The sequence below is a fragment of the Platalea leucorodia genome (genome assembly GCF_965183815.1).
Source record: "Platalea leucorodia genome assembly, chromosome: 6".
NCBI classification, from domain to species: Eukaryota; Metazoa; Chordata; class Aves; order Pelecaniformes; family Threskiornithidae; genus Platalea; species Platalea leucorodia.
In genome coordinates, this window is record NC_138828.1 from 72,622,984 (window position 1) to 72,645,163 (window position 22,180).

Sequence of the window (22,180 nt, forward strand, 5' to 3'; positions counted from 1 at the left end):
TTTGATGGCACCAACTAAAAAAATTCTTAAGCGTGCAAGCTATTTTAACTACAGCACAATTTATCATGTATGAAGGATTGTGTCCTTCATGGTGTGAGGTGACGTCAAACAAGACAATGAGCACCAGAAGCATGACTCCTGCAAGAGGCTTAAATACCTGCCTGCATTTCTGTGATAACACATTACAATAATTTGACTCGAGAACATCCCCGGTTGTTTTCATAATTCCACACAGCATGCAAGATATTTCTTATGTTTTTAAAAACTTATTCCATGGTTCACCAAGAACTAAATGCAGGAGTCTATATTTTTTTTTAGTTGACTGTCCAAGCAAGTGGATACCTAGTCAACACAGCCAACAGAATCTAAAAAGCTATTCAGCTCATCCAAAACCAGACATTTAGTCATCTGAATGGCTCTTTACACTCCAGTGACCATGTTTATATATCCATTGAGTATAAATGGGAATATAGACCCCTAATTCACAATAGAACCTAATCCAAGTATCTTAATCTGAAAGCTGAATCTCATCTCTATTTTAAATAAGTAACAAGAATAATCCTTGTAGTAATTTCAGTACAAGCAGTTACTGTAACAGCAGTTTCTCAGCACAGAGTCTAGTTTAAAAACACCTTCACCAGTACTGTATTCTTGCCTAGTAATCTTAAGCAGGATGTTCCTACTAGAGTCTGTGGACCCAAGTAATATTACCAGCCTTTCATTCCTTATCCAGGTTCATCCAGAGTAGTTGGAATACTTGACTGTTTGATTCCAAGCAGTATGCTGTTGACATCTCTTAGAATAGGGAGACTTCTTAAAAAGGTGGTGTGCTGGAATATGAGTTGTGGTTTGGGTCAAATGTATCTTGTCAAGTCTCATCTATCTTAAACAACAATCTCCAGGAATACATATATTTATTGCTCTGGGGGTTTCTTTGTAAATGTTCCTTCTTAAAAGCATCCAAAGTTATTCTTAGAAGTAATTTATTACATTCCTTTCCACGATAGGTGAGGCTGGAGGTAAAAAAGTGGCATGAGTTTTCTGTTCAAAACATTAAAGATTGGTTGGAGGGAGCAAATGCAGCACAAAATCAGATATTTGCCCCTCAGTTTCAAAGAATTAATCCATCTGTTGGTGGATTTCACAAGAAGACCTGCCAGCTTCTACTGACATTTCAGGTAGTAGTAGGACAGTTTTTTTAATCATTTACAACATACAATTTTCTTTTCAAGCATAGACCCTGCACCTCCCAGCCTGGTCTACTGCTGCTCACTCTTGCATATATTAAATCTATAAAACCACCCAGAAGGGGAAGCATATACAGGACATCAAAGCTCACTTGACTGTGGAACATATTTAGCCTCCTCTGTGTGATATGTCCTGGTTGTGTATATTACGGGGTCTGAGGTGGTCAATTTGAGGAATAAAGGCCCAAATACTTATACTCATGGTTCTCATGTCACGGGCACGAGCCAGCAGGAGATGATGGCAGTGGTGAGGGTGATGGGGAATCTGACATTCATGCTAGCATTTGGGATATCAGTTCAGAGTGAACAACACAGCATCACATGGTTGTTTTCTGCTTGCTGGTCTACAGTCCTCCCCGCTATGGTGTACTGCTGAAACTCGGATCAGCAGAAAATGTGCTTAATGGGAAGCTTCACTGCTGCATTGAAGGGATGACTGCCCAGGCATTTGCTGAAAACCTGAAACCTTTGGAAGTTGCTGTCATCTTCCTTGGCCTGCACATGAAGTCCACCATGCTGTACCGTACTCTAATTCCCAGCCAGGTCGGCTGTAAATAATTGCATTTTGGTATGGAGGAAGGAAACAGTTGTTAAACAATGTGATATTATTATTGTGTATGCTGCTGTTCTAACAGGTGTCTGATGAACTTTTACATATAGAAGGTGGTAGGGCTTTTAAAGCAAATTTTAGGGATATTACCCAGTAATTATACACTATGAACAGTGGCCAACTTAAGCACACATGTGTTTGGAATTCTGTATATTTTCTTTTTGAGTTTGTCTGATAAGCTGAGCAAACTCTTGGAGATGTGATACATCTGAACGGATCTATTCAGTATTTCATGCAGTGAAAAACAAAGGAGCAGCTATATGAATGTCAGCCATTACAAAACACCACACTTTCGATGCCAGCTTTTTACAACAGATAAAGCCAAACATGCTTATCAGTAACAATGCTCTCCTGATTTATCTTTAGGCAGAGGACAAACGTCATCAATTTCATCTCTCATTTAGTTTCACACAGCCTGTGTAAACTGGAAGAGGACCTATGGCTTTTACTGGAAGGAGACTGATACTCCCGCAATTGCTAGCAGAGTACATGCTGAGTACATTATCCCCCTTACCTCAAGGCAAAAGCTCTCACATGGTATGTCTGAGGAAAGAAGCATCACCATTGCACTGTATATGCTTTCCTGCTGGACCAGATAATTCTTTCCAAATGCCACACTCCAGTTAGCATCTAATGAGTCGTGCACTTCCCGTGGTTATCAGAGATGTCACCTGTTCGTGAAAGCTGATTCACACGTAGGGGGATGACCCTTGTACTCGTAGGCACAGAAGGTCTCAGCAATGCCTGATGCGACAACACAGAAAAGATTAGAGTCATTGTCTGTGAGATTATTAACAAATTACTGCTACATGGTGATTCTGCATGACTCCTCCATGTGATCTGAAGAAGCATTTGGCTGAAAAAACTTTTTATTTGAAATGTGGTGATGTTTTGGCATCATCACAGTGTTGACAGTTGTTCAAGGTTCCCCTCAGAACCACCCAAAAGTCCAAGGACTGGAGTCATGTCTAGTGTTGGCTCTAGAAAGCAGTTCTAGCAAAGGAAGTGGCACATTTGTCATTACTTTGAGCCCTTCAGACAAGATGAAAACCAACGATTAGGTTGCCTGCAAAACATTTGTGCTGGTTAATGTTCACTTGGAAAAGAACCATTGTGTCCGGAAGAGGAGTCCTGGATAACATAATCTGGACTTTGTTACGTAAAAGCTCAGTTTATATGGCCGCAGTGGTACTTTCCAATCCCAGTCTCTGAGACATTATACAATACAACACAGAGGGGGCAAAGTACAGGTTTACATTCTCCTTTGGACAAATCTTTCTAGCATTTATAGCATATAAGAATCTTCACCTATTTTTCTTGCTATTGCAGTATATAATTACCTCTGTGATAAAGTCATGTTGGATCTTTGGGAAAAACAATATAATGAAATATTCTGTGTTTAATATTTTTATTTTAATTTAGCTTCTATGCAAATTCAAGAGCTGAACCTAACTAAAGACGACTATTATCTGGCTATATATACCCAGAAATGTGAAAGGCTCAGTATAGGATTCCTGTTTTTAAAAAGGTCGTTTTCTTCAACCTGGGATAACAATATCTACTACAACTATTTCTCTAAGCTAAAATTGACAAATACAGTATTTCCAAAGACCACTGGCCATTCAAGACAAATCTAGATATCATTACTGCCACCTATTGTTACAAGTAGAGAATTGAAGATATTTTCATAATTTTATTTTTCCAACTGGAGATAAAATGGGAAAATAACAAGCTTGTTCCAGTTGAGGTATTTGTAAATAAGCATGTTTTGATGCCTTCTTTGACAGCTTTATTTTCAGATCTGTATAAAATTGGCCAGTACAAGTGCTAAGAAAATCCAAGATCTTCATGGACACCTGGTAAAAAATAGTACTAAACTAAAAAGGAACCACAGGCACCATAATGCTCAGCATCACAGTAACATATTTCAATATATCTAGGAACTACAACTTGAGCCTTGAGCCAGGTGCCCAGACACTCTTGAGGTACATAGGAAGAGGTAGGGTCATCAGAGGCCTTCATTAGTGAGAGCTTTTTCACTTGCCATAATTAGTACAGCAGTAATAGTTGCATACCTACTAGGAAATGTTCTTGTTGCCACACAGGTTGCCACAGAGAAGGAAAAGGCTCCAAAGTGTGATAATGGGCTGGGTGACAGGATTCTGATTAGTATCATATGAATGCACGCTACCAGATAATTAGTTGGAAATAGTTATGGATTTTTTGTTTCTGCATTAAAGCCCAGAGGTGGGAATTGCAGAGAAAACAAAAGATTTCAAATAAAAGAGAAGATTTTAAATAGGAAGACCCAATAAAAAGATTTTTTTTTTTTTTTGCAAGGCCTACTGACTTGTTGAGTACCTCAGATTCACAAATAATGCATCACAGGTTGTATAACAACAAAATTATGTATTTCTGAATGGGTGATAAATAGATACTATTTGGGATTGCATGTATAGAATCTTGTCAAAGGTGTTTCAGTTTTATGGAATGATTTTCAAATCCTGAAACATTTACTCATTTTTTTTTTTCACACAGAATTCTGTGGAGTTCTATTAATTTCTAGATTTAGAAGTTACTTTAATGAGTACTGTGAGATTTGAACACATAATTAAAATATCATAATACTATTAAAATACTGTGATAAAACCAGATTACCTTTCAAGTTGTAATGTTTGTTAGTCCAAGCCTTTCTTGAAGGAGTTATTTTTTCTAAAACATCTGACATCTATCTATCCACATACATATACTTACTTGAAAAATACAGCCTTCTACTGGAATTTGATGATTCTGAAACTGTATCTGGTAAATCACTGCAAAACTACAAATTTGGCTCCATGCCTTATTTGGAGTCTGAAATGCAGATTTTTTTTTTTTTTTCTGGATGGAGATGGGGCTGACTAAGTAAGTTCCACTGGATGGAACTTAGACCAATTAATATTTTAGGCTTTTTGACATTTCAGACTAGAACAGGACACTGAAAGTGATGCCCTTTGACTTTGCAAGTCCTCTGTGTATAACAGGCTCCAGAAAGTGCAAATGGAAATGGCCGAGTTGATTGAATGAATTATTGTACCCTTTGCTTCTTAGAAGGTAAATATATGCATGGACATCCTGGTGCAAAATAGCAGCTTATTTTGCTTTCAAGCAGAATTAGTGGATCTCAGCTGTGCTGGAATTTTCTCCTTACTCAAGAGAGAAATAGCTAAAAAAGGTGCATTCTTTTTTATTTATTCCTGTAAATAGCTCAGCTCAGCAAAAGCCAGGCAACAATAAATTGCCTGTGTAACTTGTCTCTGGTTGTCAGTGAATTAGCCCGAGTTTAAATATGTAAATTGATTTTTTTGTCATCTCAGTCACTTGTTTCTGCATTTGTGGTCCACACCTATGATCAAGCCTATGGTGGCTTTTATTAACAGACCTTGTTTCCTCCTTCCTATTTTAGTCAGACACCATGAACTGTGAAAGCCTATTTCTGAACTTAATTATTCTGGTGGCTTGGGTGTCAGACGTGGTGCCTTGTGGAAACACATCCAGATTCGTACAAACAAGCATCCACACGATGTTTGTTTCTTTACAGATCTCTCATAATCTAATACCACATCTTCTCAGCTAATTTCCAGTTTTACTGAAGTCTTTATGTTTCAAAATTACAGTGATTCACAGTCTTGTCATGTCATGACATTCATTAGAGCAAGAACAGAAGGCTCTGGAGGTCTTTTTATCAAAGGACAGTAAGTGGCAGCAATTACTGGTGAGATCTAAGTGAGGGGTATGTGAACTGGCAATCAGAGGTCTGGAGCAGTCAAAAGTCTTTCATACCCGTCCATCTGATAGGAAATAGCAGTAAAGAACTCTGAGATTCTTACTATGATTTTGTTTTAATGCAATTGAACATTTCTTGAAACTAGGAAGGATGTTGGTCAGGAACAAAAACCTGAAAAGATAAATGAGTGAAGAGGTGTTGACGAAAGGAAGAGAGGATGCCTCAGACTTCATTAAGGCTATTTCTCAAGCAAGCACTCTTGGTAGGTACTCTGCACAGTTCAGCTCTGGGGGATATATTTCTGTGCTGCCCTTATAGAAGCAAGACACTTCTGACCAAATTAATCTCTTGGCTGTACAGTGGACAGTATATATTGACTTTTCCTTCATCCAAAGCTTCAACAAATTTGCTACAAGAAAACCTCACTGCGTATGCACTCACTTTCTTTACGAACTGCACGTCTTGGACATGTTTATTATTTGTGAATCTAAACATCAGATAGGAAGAAAATAAGGCCCCATCTGTGAAAATCAGAATTTGTCCACATTTCTTTCCATAATCGGGAGAAATCCCTTTATAATGTATGATATGGTTCACTTCAGTGCTCTGATATAGTGATGTCTCATGCAAACTCAAATAATCCATAGCTGAAACTTATATTTCCCAACTCATTGCCATTTTTATGGCTGTTAAGAACAGTTATACATCTAATATTAATCTTATGAAAATTGTCCAGAACTAGTCATATCATATTAGTTTATTATTATGTGGCAGGTATATGTTTGTGATTTAATGTGAAACATTGGTGTGACTAAATAAACCTAAACAAAACCTAATAAAATATAAAAGGCTCTGGTCAGGTATATTCTGTAGTATATATATGAGCAAATAATTAAGAATAACTTAATATTTGAGAGAATCAGGTACTCAGTAAACTGAGGTTATTGGAATTATCCCTGCATGACTTCAGGGTGTTATCCAAAGTTGTTGATTTTTACTGTGCTTGTTTTTAATCATGGCAGCTGTCTTCTAGACTTAAACACTTGCATCTAATAGTCAGTGCAGACTCCTAGTCTTCGTATAGCATTCCCTATATGCAAGAACACAACCAATGCTCACTTTCAGTCATGACTGTTTGGACTATTTTGACAAAGAGAAGGCAAATAGGATCTTGAAGGTCATTGTAGGTTAAAAACTAGTTAATGATGTGACTTTCTGTGATCTTAACACAATTTTGTTTTTCCCAGTGAAAACAGTGACCTCAAATGCCTATTTCTGCATAAGGAAAAAAAATATTAATAGAAGAAACGAGCTGCATAATTAAGAAAAAAGCCTTTAAACTCAGTATTTCAAGGTTTATCCTACACAACATATAGTTAGATTGTCAGCACTAAGGAAAAAAAGTACAAAAAACAATGTCTACCGAAGCCAATGTAATCCTTCCACTGATTTCATAGAATCATCATAGAATGCTTTGGGATGGAAGGGACTTTTAAGGTCATCTAGTCCAACCCCCCTGCAATGGGCAGGGACATCTTCACCTAGATCAGGTTGCTCAGAGCCCCATCCAACCTGACCTTGAATGTTTCCAGGGATGGGGCATCTACCACCTCTCTGGGCAGCCTGTTCCAGTGTTTCACCACCCTCATAATGAAAAATTTTTTCCTTGTGTTCAGTAATTTTTTCCTTGTGTTCAGTTCAAGTTCAGACTTCAAGGGCCTTTGGATCTTGCTTCCTTTGCATCTTTATGAAAATGAAAAGTCCATCTAATTTCATTTTTCTGTTATATATTTTGAAACCATCTCTGAGAAAAAAAACCCTTAGCATTCTGCAAGGCCATAGGCTGCCTTACTTGTAAGCCAATGAATTCTAGTGATACACATGTAAATATGGGCTCACCACATTCAGACTGAGACAATTGTACCTTGTGACCCATGGAGTTATACGGTCAATAGTCTCTAGGCATTACCACTGCCCCTGGAGGAGGTTCGTTATGGGCTGTAGCGCTAGGTGTGGTTTATAGGAAGCTACTCAGTTGCTGCTCCTGACCTGAAGAGTGGAGAAAGCCCTCTTTGCTCCCTGCAGATCTTGCCTATACATAAAGGATCATGGGAAAAATTCAGGTTGGAAGGGACCTCAGGAGGTCTCTAGTCCAACCTTCTGCTTAAAGTATGATTGGCTATGACATCAGACCAGGCTTCCCAGGGATTTATGTAGTCATGTCTTGAAAAACTCCAGGGATCGTGACCACACAACCCCTCTGGGCAGCCTGTTCCACTGCTTGTCTGACCCCACAGTGAAAGTTTTCCATCATATTCAGACTGAACCTCTTTTGTTTCAACGTACACCTGTTGTTCATATACTAGATTCTGTCTTTTGAATGTAAGTGAGTGTGTGTCTTTTGTCTATTCAAATAAAAGCAGTTAAGAGCTGCTTTTAAAAATCTAAGACTTCATTTCATGAGATTGGACACAACTGAATTTTCTCTGTAAGTTACCTTTGGTTAATGAAGAGTTGAAGCCTCAATAGTCCTTGTTCAGAGAAAGACAATCATTATTAAAAAGTGGAAATACTCCTAATAAGTCATGCTGGTAAAACTGCTATCAGTCGAAATGCTCATAGATGTTACTGTGGGATTTTAGGAGCTCAAGAGAATAGAAATGTGATAATACATTAAATTCTACTCTGAACCCACAAGACAAAGAGTGAAATTCATCAGACATAAAGTTAAAAGAATGTTCTTTGGATTTTTTCTGATACCAAGTAAAGGGTTAAGGGTTATTATACATGTGAGTTCAGAACCATCCAGAACTGTTATAACTGAAATATTTCCTCTGATAATATTAAAAAACACATGGAAACACATGAAACCTTTGGACGAAATAAGGAAAAAATATAGGCAAAAGCAAAAAATCACAAATTTAAAAATGGCAGAAACCAAGCCTGTGGTGTTTGTGCTTGCTGCAAAATATGAAAGCAGAATAAAACAGATGGGCAGTGTTAGTTTTTCAATTTTCACAGGTTTAAGGAACAGCATAGATCTTGTGTTTGGCATTATTATTGATGTGATTCAAAAAGGTGGAGGGAAGACAACATCTGTACTTGCTGTAGAAGTGCTTTCCTAAATCTATTAGATTAATCTTAGCTGGAGGAACTCTAGCTAGTAGTTTTGTTATTCACATCAATGGCTAAATCTTTGTTTAAGCCTCTGAAGCATTTTTACGCAATTATGTTTTGTAGTAATCAACTTGAGTTTAATTCTCAGTTGTATAAATAAAACCCCGTTTGTTTAGTTCACTCCAGTTTTCTGAAATATGAACCTTGGTTTCATGTTCCAAAAGCAAATGGAAAAGTTCTATTGACAATCTAGACGCTATTTATTATTTGATATGCCTGTCACATCGCATCTTACAGATCTCTTCTGTTAACTAAACAACTCTAATCTATTTGTTCTTTACTCTCACGGAATTGTTTGTTCAGCATTCCCCAGATCCTTTCTTTTTTGACTGTTTTCTTTCTTGACCGTTTTCTTTCAGATGCTATGAAATCAGGTAACCTGAAGGACCTACCTTCGTTTTAAATTACAGCATAGTAACTTTTTTTCAATATTTTTCTGTAACCTACTTAGAATTAGTTGTTATCTATGTGAAGTGGTAGTCAATGATCCAGCCATTACTTTTTTTCCTTGAGAAAACTGGGCAATTCGTGGTTGACTTCACCAACCACACACCTTTCATTTCTAGATCAATGTTTCTAGTCCAGTCAAAATCAAGAGAGATCAAAAGTTACAATGTCCTGGTTGCTACTTCGTAGCAGTACATGTGAAACTTTTTTGGAGATTGTTCTGGATTTCAAGCTTTAGAGCAAATGGCATCATCACATGTTTTTCAGTCTTCTTTTCTATGACTTTTTGATGTACATAAGAGACACAAATTTTGTGACCTGTGGAAGGTTATTTTTGGTTACTAATCCTGATTTAATTCAGATTTTCCCCTTCTGATGTACATATATAATTTGTGTCTATTCTTCATCTTATCTGGCACTGGCAACATAATCACCTAATTTTGCTCACTCGTACTGAGATTTCTGAGAGTTCTCTTCAGGTAAAATAATCTTCATTCTTTTACCACTTCACATAGCTAATAAATATTGTGTTACACCTCTCCAGTGCTGAACTGCAGAGTATTTCAATTTTAACCTCCTTTCATGCTGAAGATAGGCTATTTATTCCTACTATTTTCTTCATGAGCATTCAAGCCCCATGACAGAATTTAACATGTGGAAGCTCTGACTAGCTTCCAACTGCAATGGACTGTACCAAAGACTCACTAAATTCCACATATACAGTCCTCTCCCAGGTCTCTTCAATCTTTCATGAACTTCCTTGTAGCCAAAAGGAGGGGGAATAAGAACGATAGACTTTGAAATTCGATACATTATTTTTCATAGACTCACAGACTAATTCAGGCTGGAAGGGACCTCCAGAGGCCTCTAGTCTAATGTTCTGCCCAAAGCAGGGTCAGCCTTAAGATCAGACCAGGTTGCTTGGGGTTTATCCAGTCAGGTCTTGAAAACCTCCAAGGATGAAGACTGCATTACCTCTCCGCTGCTTAGTTTAGAAATCTGCTTCTACCCCACTTAGTAACACCAGAAAGAAACATTGAGGGAAGTGGTAATTAAAACTGCAGATAATTGAACCTGAGTCCTTGATAATCATTGTGAGCCTTTTCAGTGAGTTCAGGGGACACTGACTGGCATATGCAGTGAACATGAGTCAAGCCATGATCATGATTTTCCTCCAGGGAGAGGGAATATCTTCAAGCACTGGATGCCCACTCAGCCTAGATATTATAGAAGATACAAATAGATTATTAATCATTCTTTCCTACTTGGAAATTGTATGCAGCACCTTCTTACTGTACTTTCATCCTTCAGGCAGCTTTAGTTTGACTTTTGTAGCTAAGGCAATTGCAGAAAGCTAGAAATGGTTTCATAGGTAGTATCAACAAGTGGCAATTAAACTGTGATTCTTCCTTTTTTTTTCTGATTTCTCTGCAACTCTGAGTTTCTTGGGCCAGCTGTTATATTAGTTATACCTGGTCCTGTCACTGAGTGAAGACTTTGGAGGTTTCTCTACTCTCATTTCTATGTTGCTCTGATTTTTCTGAGTATAAAAAGAATTGGAGTAGCACTGGTACAGACTGAGAAAGTTGTGTTTATGAAATCAGTATCAAGGACACTGCCACAGTTCTGCTGGTCATTGTTTGGTGAATGGTTAGAGGGCAGCCCAGGGCTCTTCTGAATCCAAACTGTGAGTGAGTTTGCTCCTTGCAAAAGTCCTTTAATTTCTTTTATGAGCTGGTTCACGATACTTGGACTATGAAATGAGTATTTCAATTCATTCTCTTAGCTAGGGATATGCATAACAGGAAAAACCTGAAGTTAAAGGGCTGAATTTCATACCGTGTTGTTTTAACATGCTTGCTAAGGTGAAAAATGTTTTCCAAAAAAGTAATGTGTAGCCAAAACAGAATTTCACTTACTTAACGTGTTTGAATTTAAACTGCTTAACCGAAGAGTTTTTATCTTTTAAATCCACCTTCCTACATAAACAGTGTTTTTACTATTTAAATTAATTTAACTATAGTATTTATTTAAAGGAACTAGCTGTCTTTTGTATAATAGATGCTGGAAGCCCTCTATTCTGAGTATATCCAGTAATTTTAATTGCAGTGCTCCTAGACCTGCCAGGTCTCCCCATTGACCGTGTTGAAACTGCCCCACCCTGCACCCAGCAGGCAGTAGTCAGTGCAAGGGCAGAGCCGTGGCCTCACTCCTCTGCAGTCCATGGAGCTTTCAAGAAGCTGCCTCTGCAGAACAGAGCTTTTAGTGCCGTGCTGTAAACCGGGGATAACCACATAAGAGTGCTGCTGGAAGGCACTCTTCACGGTGACCTTGCACTTTGCTTTCTCACCTGCCATGTGAATCTATGCATCACGCGCTTCTCCAGGCATGTCATCCCAGAACAGCAGCATCTTACTTAAGAAACTTGTTCACCCTCTGGCTTAAGTTATCCAGTGGATTTACTTGCTGTAAAAACAGTTTAAAATAGCCTATTTCAAGATTTGAGGCATGGTTATGAGTCTATCAATTTGCCTCAGGGATTGAGGGGTTGGGCTGCTCTGTGCAAGGCAATACACCCTGTGGTACCTGCTCCCAGCTACAGTCCTGCCTCTGAGCAAAATGAGGAAAGCTGGCAGAGCCCACGGTGTGGAACATCCCTTAGGTAGGAAAGGGTTTATGATCTGTGTGCCTCTGTATCAAGTATCAGCCACTGCCTGAATTAGTCACAGAAAGATAAGCACAGATCTAATTTTAGCACTCAACTTTCTGAACATTAGAGATACAACTGCATGAAGAATATATTTGATGATACATACAGTTGTCAAGTGGATTTGTCAATGTCTTTTCTGGTGGCAATAAAAATGTATAGTCTATTTAATGGTGCAATACCATACCAGATATTCAAACTGTTTAAACTCATCTTCTTAAAAAAAAGATAGAAAAGGCAGAGTCTTGTAGTGAACAACCCCTGGGTGCTGCATCGTTGTACATGTGGCAATAGCTCATAAAGCTGAACTTCTCCTTTTGATCAGTTTTATTCTCAGTGAAGTACTAATGGTTGTACCATTCCAATTCTTAATTTTTATTTTTTTTATTTTCTTAAACTGGGGAAAACAGTTTGGAATGATGTTGAATGTATCACTGATTTTAGGAAGCCACAGAAATGCCCTAATGTACTTGGGTGTGACCCCAATCTTTTTACCCACACAAGAAGTGCAGAGTCAGATTGTGCTGTATTATTATGTGTAAAAATATTTAATTCAACAGTCAAAACTATGACGTGCTTATTTTGATTGAAAGTCATTGCTGTACTTTCAAGTCATGGATCAACCACAAAGACTATTCAACATGAAATCGCAATTCCAACTTTTATCACAAAACAGTTATCAAAACCAAAAGATCATTTTGTTACTAGCAAATATATTTCATACCAGCTGAACAGTAGCTCTTCCAAAAACTGTCTCATCAATTGAGAGATTAGATATAACATTACATGTAAAAATGTATAGAATTTCCTACGATAATTCAACCAAAGATAAGTTTTATAATGTAAGCAAAGATATCCAATCCTACAGTTCGCCTGTAACTCACAACTTCACCCATATGAATTAGGGGAAGGAGAGTTTTTGATACGGTAAATGATATGACAAGTGACTACAAGGGGAGAGGAAAGAGACAAGTCAGATTTTGGAGGTTTGTGGATGACATGGGCTCTAGGAGATTTCCCCTTGTATTACACATATGACTAGAACTGATGCTAAATCAGGCACTTATAGATAGCCTGTAAGTTGTGCAGAAGGAATACAGTATTTCACACTGAAATATTTGTATAATTTTAAATTTCCATTCCAGATGGTAATTCATAGTAAGATCCTTTTCCTTGCACAGACACATACACATCCTGCATTATTTCCAAATGTGCAGGGAAAGATTCAAAGTAATTTCTTATTTATCCTACGTTTCCCCAGCTGCTGCTACACAAATTGTAAACATAATCTTAGTGTACTTCATAATTTCATACGATTCTCAGGAAAGGCCAGAAAGCATGGAATTCAGAATACTAAGCTGTAAACTTACTTCTTTTGTCAATAAAGTTGTCGAGTTTTGGTGATGACTGAGCTCATATCATGCAAGCAATATACATATTATAATTGCTATTGCTATATTATTCCTGTATGATGTCTCCTTTAGAAGTCATTCTCTAATTTAAAAAAAGAAAAAAGAAAAAAAAATGGTGTTCTGGTGTAATACATTTTCCTTTTGCAACATTTCGGTTTTTTCCTTATGTCATTTATTGGCGCACTGGACAAAACTTGTTAGCGAAATCTAAGTATGTATTAATACATTTCAGTCAGGATAGAATTTTCTGAGAAATGTTTAAATTGGAATAAGCAAGTCACCCCTTGGCTAAAAAAATTACACAGGTGGAATTTCTTTGGAGTTCATTTGCAGACTCATTCGACAGCTTATTTTGACAGCTTACAGTGCCTTCTCTTTTGAGAGCAGTGGAAAATTTAGCCCAAGGGGCAAATGTTTTGCTCAAGGTGGACTGATGCATCTCTCACTCTGGCAAAGCCACACCAAGAACACAGCTTTGTAATCGCATGAAGCACAAGTTGCCGATGAAAAGGCAGTGCCCCACAACGCCACCACATCACACTCACCCAGATGCAGGGTGAGCCAAATCAGAGACCAATCCAGGCTGGCACAGGGAAGAGATGAGTTTTCCCGAGAACAGATCCCCACCTTGAGCAATGACACTGGACAAAGAAAGAGGGTGGGAATGCCCAACAATAGTGGGGAAAAGTTGTCTCCATCCCTCCTGACAGCAGCATGAACATAGGTCAACAGAAAATGATCCTGAAAGTGCAGCTCTCTAGGGCAATGTTGTTCCCTTGTGCTAAGAACGGCAGAGTTCAGCTAATGCTTCAGTAAATTATAATCTCCATCCTCACTTATCCCTGCTCCTTTCCCCAGCATGCTACCTGCTGTTACAGACAGCCAAGTGGGCATTTGGGGGCTAAAAGGAGAGCTGCTAGGCTTACCCAGTTAGCGTAAAGCAGGACTCTACAATATGTGAGTGATCATGCATGTGAACGTGGCAAATTAGTGGAGTCTGGCAGAAAGGACAGATCACTGATGTTTCCAATTAAAAGATTTCTTGGGTCTGTCAAATGCAGAGTCCCCGAGGCAATCAAGCACCTCCTAGATGCAAATATTCCATCTCATTGTTCCCGCTGCTATAAAGAATAAAGTACAAACTCTTGAAAACCAAATCCATGTCAATGTTAACCATATGAAAACAAAACCACATGAAATGGAAACCTAGAGAGTCTCTTTAGTATGCATGTTTTCTCAGAGCAGTAAAAAGATGTAGATAAAAATCATTTGTCTTTGTGTATGATATGATTTTCCTTGGTTTTGTAATGATTTATGTGACTTGGCCCTCATACCGAGATGGGGAAAACAGGTTGCAGGTTTTCTTTGGGTATGAAATGTAATGCATTCCTTTCCTTATTTTACAGGGACATCAAACCTGACAACATACTACTGGATGAGCATGGTAAGTGAATATTGACTGCTTTCTCTCAGATGTCTCTAATTCTTGAGATCTCAGTGACATGCTCATAACGTGCTTTGTAAATCAGTGTCAGATGTTGGATTCCTACCTAAATCTGGACTTTCTCTGCAAAGTCCCCCTGTCCACTTTGTGGAATTTGTAATTTTGCCTACTACTGGAAGGAAGAAAAAAAAAAAAAAAAAAAAAAAAAAAGCTGATCTGACATTTGCAAGACCTGAAAAAGAAGGAATTTAATATGAATTGAGAACACCCCGGACACCCGATACAAAGAAGTTAAAATTTTATTAACAGGATTACTGTGAATCACCATAATCCCTTTGTAGGGACCTACCAGTAGAACAGTACCAAGCACTTATTTTCTCTTCTAGAACTTCTGAAGGGCTAAGAAATTTCATAGAGCAAATTATTTCTCATGTGTGTGTCTGAAATTACTTTCCTAAATTTAGATATGGAATTTGGAAATTTGCCTCTAAATCTGCAAAATTTTTATGGCTCTACATGTAGTTCTGGCTTAAATGACATAAAAAAGACTAGAGAATGTAATCAGCTTTGAACTTTCAGTACTAATTCCATGATCTCAAACAAAAAATATGTGGTATGAAAAAAAAAACCCAGAAGCTAATTTCTTTAAATTTAAATTTTACACATATACACTGTCTATGAAGTATTTTGCTAAAACCCTCATGCATCTTTTTGCAACTATGCATAGGAAGAACATGAGAAAATATAGGTAAAAGAAGGCATTAACCTTTTATCAGAACAGAAATACGTACAGGAGGAAAACTAAATGGAAAAAGGAGATGTGTGTTTGCTGCTGCGGGAAAGTGGTCTTGTGCTTTGTTCACCTCAGAAATTGATTAAAAGCAGTTAATCTTTGAGAAAATATAAGCTTGAAATTACGCCAAAGTTACGATTATCTTTCAAAATCCATTGCAGAGCTGCTGGGTATTCAAGTTAAAGTTGATTAAAGAAGTATCATTGCAAACAGCTGGAGTTTGTCCCTGGGAATATTGAAACCAATAAAGCTAAATAACATTGGAGTTTTAAACCATCTAGAAGTTCAGGAATTTAGTGTTTCAGACCCATAAGTGTTAATGTTCCCTAGACACTAATATCAGCAAATAAGCATGAAATAGAAATCTCTTGTCTTGAAGTCCTGGGTGAATTAAAGATGTCAAAGGCAACATGAAATGAGTATGTGTGTTACATCTCTGATTGACAGCTTTTGAAGTACAGTTGCCCTTATCTCTCCTTGCCCCTCATAAAGGTCAATTACTGCACAAAATCAGCCTCTTGTGAGAGCTTTCCTAATGGGACTCAAGTATTGCAGAGAAGAAACTACACCAGCATGAGTGATATGCTGCAAAATGAAGGTTTTTTTGGTGATTATAAGCTTGCAGTAACAAAGTCATCTATAGCCAGCTTGGAAATTTTAGGGATGGATAGCCCCTTTTCTGCAAAGCAGCAGAATACTGCTCCCTCATAGCACACCTACAGACAAGTGGTGAAACAACCATGCTTCTCCAGACTTGCAGATAGACCTTGGTTAGGAGAATTAATCAGCTCATGGATCCTTGGTTCACAGACCTGTTATGTGGTTGTAATGATGAGATGAGATGTAATTCTCTCAACCTGGATAAGGGTCCACACACTTCAACTCACTAAATGAGGTGACATCAGTAGGACAGGTGTCTGTACTGTGCTTGTCACCACAGGCTTCCTTTACAGATAATTGAAAGACATAGACATGGTTTAGATCATCTGATTTATTTTGGATGTCTGCAATATATACCACTATCTATGTCTCTTTGGTGACTAATACCTAGAAGCTTTGAGTAAAGATATAGATATCCACCTCACAGATGTACACATTGCAAGATGAATGCTATCCTTGAAGTCCATAAAAGCTTTGATTAGGCCGCAACGTAGTAACATCATTTTCACGGAACCATCAGATTTCACTTAATGGAAAAATGTGCTAAATATATGCACCGTAAATATGCTAGGCTGTAGAGGAAGCAAAACAAATTCACCTAATATGAGTCTAACCAGGTGCACAGGAAGGAACTTTATTTTAGCCTGTGGCCTCTAAGATGGCACAAGTTTCCTACATGCTTGACTTTACCCCTGGGTTTTTCTTAGTTCATTGAACAAACTGTGCTTACACAAAGTATTATGGAATCACACGTGCACACCATTTAGGACTAAGAGTTTGTCTCAGTGAGTTAGATTTCTTTCTTTGACCTCACTGAAGGAACCTATTTTGGCTGAAGTCAAAGCGAAGTGTTACGCCCTTCACGTTGCCTTACATCTTCAAGTAGTTAAACTGACTGACTTTCATAACGTATACCAAGATTGTAGATTATAGATATTTCTGCTCATTAAAACTAGTTTCACTACAATTTATCTGTATGGCTTAGGGAATGTACCTCAGGAATACAGAAATAGTGAGAACAGGAGATTTTTCTTAACCCATAAAAATGATCAATCTAGTTTATAAAGAAAAAAAAACACGAAAATGTATACAACATATTCAAAATCATTCTGGCAGAGGAAGCCTGAATTTTCCCATATACTTTTCAGCAAAGCCACATCTTAACACTGCTGAGCACAGGTTCTGATGCATCAGTGGAAATAAATGTTTGATGATCATGAGAAGCGTAATGCTACATGAGAATGGGGTAATCAGCTGCTTAAAATAGTGTTCAGCCCCTACCAGAAGGGGCTCCTGGAGAGATTCTCCATCCCATAAGGGAGTCTCATCTGAGGAGAGAAAGCAGGGATGTTTTCAGGTTTCACTCTCTGAACTGGAATCAGACCTCTCTAAGGAAATGAATGCTGTCCATAAAGCTCTCTTGTTATGTTTCCCTTTCAGCTTTCCCAGAAAGATCTTCCTCTTACAACTAACACTAATCTCTAAATTTAGTAGTAGTGCTCTGTTCTGCTAACATGCATCTGAAACAGAATTATTCCACTGATAGCTGAAGGGACTACCTGATGGTTCAGGAGAGCTATTATTATTGTATTGCACAGAGAAAAGCATTATAGAATACTCAATAACAGTATTCTGCTTCCTGTACTATTCCTTTTGTTTTAATGGTTTAGAACAATATAACTGAAATAATAGTGTTTAGAGCTGAAAGCTGGCAAGTCTGGTCCATGTTGTATTTTTTTCTGAAATATCAAAGGAATTAAAGATGTCTTTAAATCTTTCCATGATCTATTCGCTATGATGTCTAAGGAGACGCGGAAGACCTAAGATGCAGAAAAGCAAGCAGTGGCAAACAGATTAGTACGTTGCCTTTTTTCAGAGATGATAACATTATTTCTACAGTTATTTAGTAACACCATTGATACTAACATTCCTGGTCATTCTGCAGGAATTATGAGGCTCTACTTTGGGATCCAGGTTTTGCATTGTTCAGAGTGACCACACCATTATTACACTCTGTTTACAGGAAATTTGCAAGGGTTTGATTTCCTCTCAGGAAAGTTTTTCAGGACATCATTTCATAAGACCCAGCAAGGTCCCTGCTTGGTTTACCGAGGACAGCTCCCTGCTGGGTCAGACCCAAGACCTTGGCCAGTATTCTGTCACAGCCAGTAGCAAGAGGAGATACTATTCATGGAGCATGCCCTTTGCCACTTCCAGTCATTGAGTGCTTCAGTGCTCCCTATTACCCACAATGTTTATATTAGGACATTAGGGTATCTCTGCATATTCCTCTTTAGAGTCTGGATGAACCTTTGTCAATGAGATTTTCTATTGCCTCTTTGAAGCTGCTGCTGATATTGGCCTCTACAACCTCCTGGAGCAACAAGCTGTAGAAATTCACCATCCTTCATGAAAGAAAAGTGTTTTCTTTCATCTGACTTGAACCATTCTCTTTTCAGAAAACCATCCTCTACCTCCAGAATTGCAGGATTTGGTAAATAATAGCTTACAATCACAGTCTTCACAATATTAAAAAACTGCTTCAGTGCTCTCCTGTCTCAGCTGAAGACCCTCAGCCTTTTTAGCTTCTCCTTATAATGCACTGCTCCCTTTGCCCCTCTATGTTGTCGTAGATAGTGTTATGGATACCCAGGCTTTCAGTTTCAGGGTGGAAGATAGTGGATCAAAGACCCATCTAATTGAGTTTCTTATCTCCCAGAATTGCCAAAAAGTGAATGACACAGCAGGATATAAAACAAGGCAGGTTTTTGTGGTACTTCCCCCACGTACTCACCCAGCCTCTAGCCTCAAGCATTTCCTGAGCTGGATATGGTTTCCATGAATTTAATAACTTTCAGTGGTCTTCTCCATGTTTTTTTTTCTGGTGCTTCCTTTGGTGGAAGGAACTTTTAACATCCTTCACATCTTGTGGCAAAGTATTCCTTAGCTTAAACACAGATTATGTGAAGACTGACTACCTGTTTGTTTTGAAGGTGCTATCTGCTGATTACACTGAATGCCTCCTATTCTAGTGTTGGAACTGCTTCCTCGTGGTTCTCCATATTGAAATCACAGACCTAATATTTCACTCTTAGCCTTAACAGGACTAATTATGTTTATTAGATTTGGTGGTTTTTTTTTTTTAGACTGAATTTTTGCAGCCATTAGTAATAATTTTATTCAGTAATCATTTCTTTTATGAGACAGCAAGGCAGATTCAAGCTGGCATTTGTATGTGCTTCTTTATATATGATTATATTGTTTTATGATCATCAAGTTTTTCCTTAAAACTTTATTTCCTTGATTAGATGAGAATATCAGCTCTCACTTGAAAACTAGCAGCAAAATTGAAAAATGCAGTCAATGAGCAATCCTGGTCTTAACCCACCCATAAATTCAATATTTAGAACCCTGATGATAACTTCTGAACAACAGAACTGGCAACATTATTACTCTATAGTGATGTCTGGGAGACATAAAGTCTCCACTAAAGATGTTCCTGGTGTGACTGCATTAGGGCTGGTCATCATCATACCTACAGACAATTTTCAAGCACTGTGTCTCATTTAACCCTCCGACATTGATTAACAAGATGAGTGTTCTGAGAATAATTCATTCACCTGAAGCTATCTACACTTTGAAAATATATTTGAAAGTTTTACATGCCTACATGACCGTTAAACAGCCTACCCTTTTGAAATGCACAGCCTTGCTGAACTCCTCTATAGCAGTACAATAAGGTTTCTAACAATCTCCCTGATGATAAGTGGCAGACTGCCAAGTCATGCCAAGTTCACGTGGATACCAGCTTACATAGTACAGATCAACCCAGAGAGATGCTTTTTAAGTTGTTCATAGGGTTTGACCTTCTGAGGGCAAACCAGATCTGAATTTTCTCCAAAATGTTACTGTGTAGAGATTTCCCATCAGCTCTGATGCATGCTGAGTCGGTGGCATTAACTCCAGTCTGGTATTTCTTCTCTCTGCCCTCACATTCACCCCTTTGGTTTCAGACTCTGAGAAATTCAATGAGGTTTGAAGTCATGTACATTTTCCTCTGCTAAATGTTAGTCAGCCAGCCTCAGCCACCTTTCAGGACTTGTTTTAATTGTCATTATGATTTGTTCTCATTTAGCAAAAATTAAATAATAGTCCAAACAAAGACCATTTGCTGTTTACCTCAGATACTGAGATTTCAGGCCACGTGGAAGAATGAGGCATAAAAGCCAGACAGCACTTCTGAAGTGCATGCATAAAGATTCTCCGAGTCATACTGTGCTATAGGTATTAACTTACAAATTTTCTCTGTTAAAGCCTTAACTGGAAGCTACTGGAGGAATGAGATTTTTGAAACACTGAGATACATTCTGCTTACAATGTACGTGTTGGTGTACATGAAATCTGTGCAGTCTGGGATGCTTTGAAAAAGCTACTCTGCAGAGAGCCAGAGGAATGTGGTCATTTACCTTTTCTTCCCTCCTCTCCACCCGGTCTTATTATCACATGGGGTCATGTAGCCATGGGAATTAAGCAATGAGCTCTTCCCCTGTCATACTTGAATTTAGTTAGGTACTGCTGAATTTCTTGGGCACTGCTCTGCTTCACAGCTCTTAAAAGCTAAACCCAAGTGGAGCTGACATACTGCTTAGTTCAATATTGTACCTGGTACCTGAGAAGGGAGCCAGGGTGCAGGCATGGTTTTGACATTTAGGTGTTCATGATAATATCCAGAAAGGGAGATCAAGTACAAGGTGTGAAGCTTAGATGGGAAAAAGTCCCCATGAATTGAAATTTTGGAAACACTATGAAGTGGCCAGTATCCCAGCATGTTTACTGCAGCAATAGCTACCTTTCCTTTTCCTATATGCAACAGTTGCAGTAAAAAGATGTATTAGAGGCTGATTAGAAAGACTCCTACAGAGAATTGGGGTCTAACTGTCTCTTGAAATATTCACACCAGGAATGAAAAACTTAAAATAAAACCCAAACAAAACAAGTCACTAGGCTTAAAAGAGTTGAAACCATTCAGTTGGTGCATGCAGGCAAGCAGAGCTCTGCCTTGACATCCCTCCAGCCCTCCTCCACTGCCGACAGGTGCAGGGGGCTCATTCCCCACCGCACCCTGCTCTGACTCAATCCCAGACACGGCCTCTCCCCATGCCCCCGGCTCCCACCAAGCACTGTGTGCAGTCCCTGCGGCAGCACAGCCATCCGCCTGCCTACGGGACACCTTGTTTTCCCTCCGTAGCTCATTAGCAGCCCTCTGAGCAACAGGCAAAGGCTGCCTGCAGGCAGCCCATGGGCCGTGGGGTGGCCGTGTGATGGGATAGAGCAAAGGTGGAGTTTTTCCAGCGGTACCAACGTGGGTCTGCTGTGCCCTGCTACACGTACAGGAACTGCCCATTGCTACTATAGCAGCAGGATGCGGAGGACCTATGCAGAACCTATCTTCCCAATCCATCGCTTACCTTGCATAAAGGCATTTTTAACAAAAACCACCAACCAATATATGCAACACTTCACGTGTGCTATTTTGGTTTTGTTAAATGAGAAGAAATCTAATAAAAGGGAGAGAAAACAATGCACTGCAGGAGAGGCAATTTTCATTGCAAATCCACTATTTGGATCAATCTGAATGGCCATTATGCGATAGGTGTTTTGCAACAGGCTATCATGCTGGCATTCTAATAGGGAGCATCACTTACAATGTTGTCACTTAAATGACAGAACTTTATATTTATCTGTCAAAAAAAGAGAAAGTATTAGCCTGCCGAGATCTTTGCAGCTTTTCATTCTACAGCACACACAGAATTACTTAAAACTACTGCCATGAGGTGGCTGTATGTGGTCCAATTCTCTTTTTCAAGAAGCTTTCTGTCATGGTGTTTTATTATTGCAGAAATAAACTGCAAACATG

The 22,180-nt window shown here is 38.6% G+C and overlaps 1 protein-coding gene across 2 annotated transcripts in view; it reads left to right on the forward strand.

The window, feature by feature from the left end:
- Nucleotides 1-22,180, forward strand: part of STK32B (serine/threonine kinase 32B) — a gene marked incomplete at both ends in the record, with an annotated part of 177,057 nt that overhangs the window by 105,962 nt on the left and 48,915 nt on the right. For both annotated transcript variants that reach the window (XM_082315307.1, XM_082315308.1), the window contains one exon: nt 14,773-14,810. In XM_082315307.1, coding sequence (XP_082171433.1) covers nt 14,773-14,810 — 38 coding nt within the window. The remainder of the gene's footprint in view (nt 1-14,772; nt 14,811-22,180) is intronic.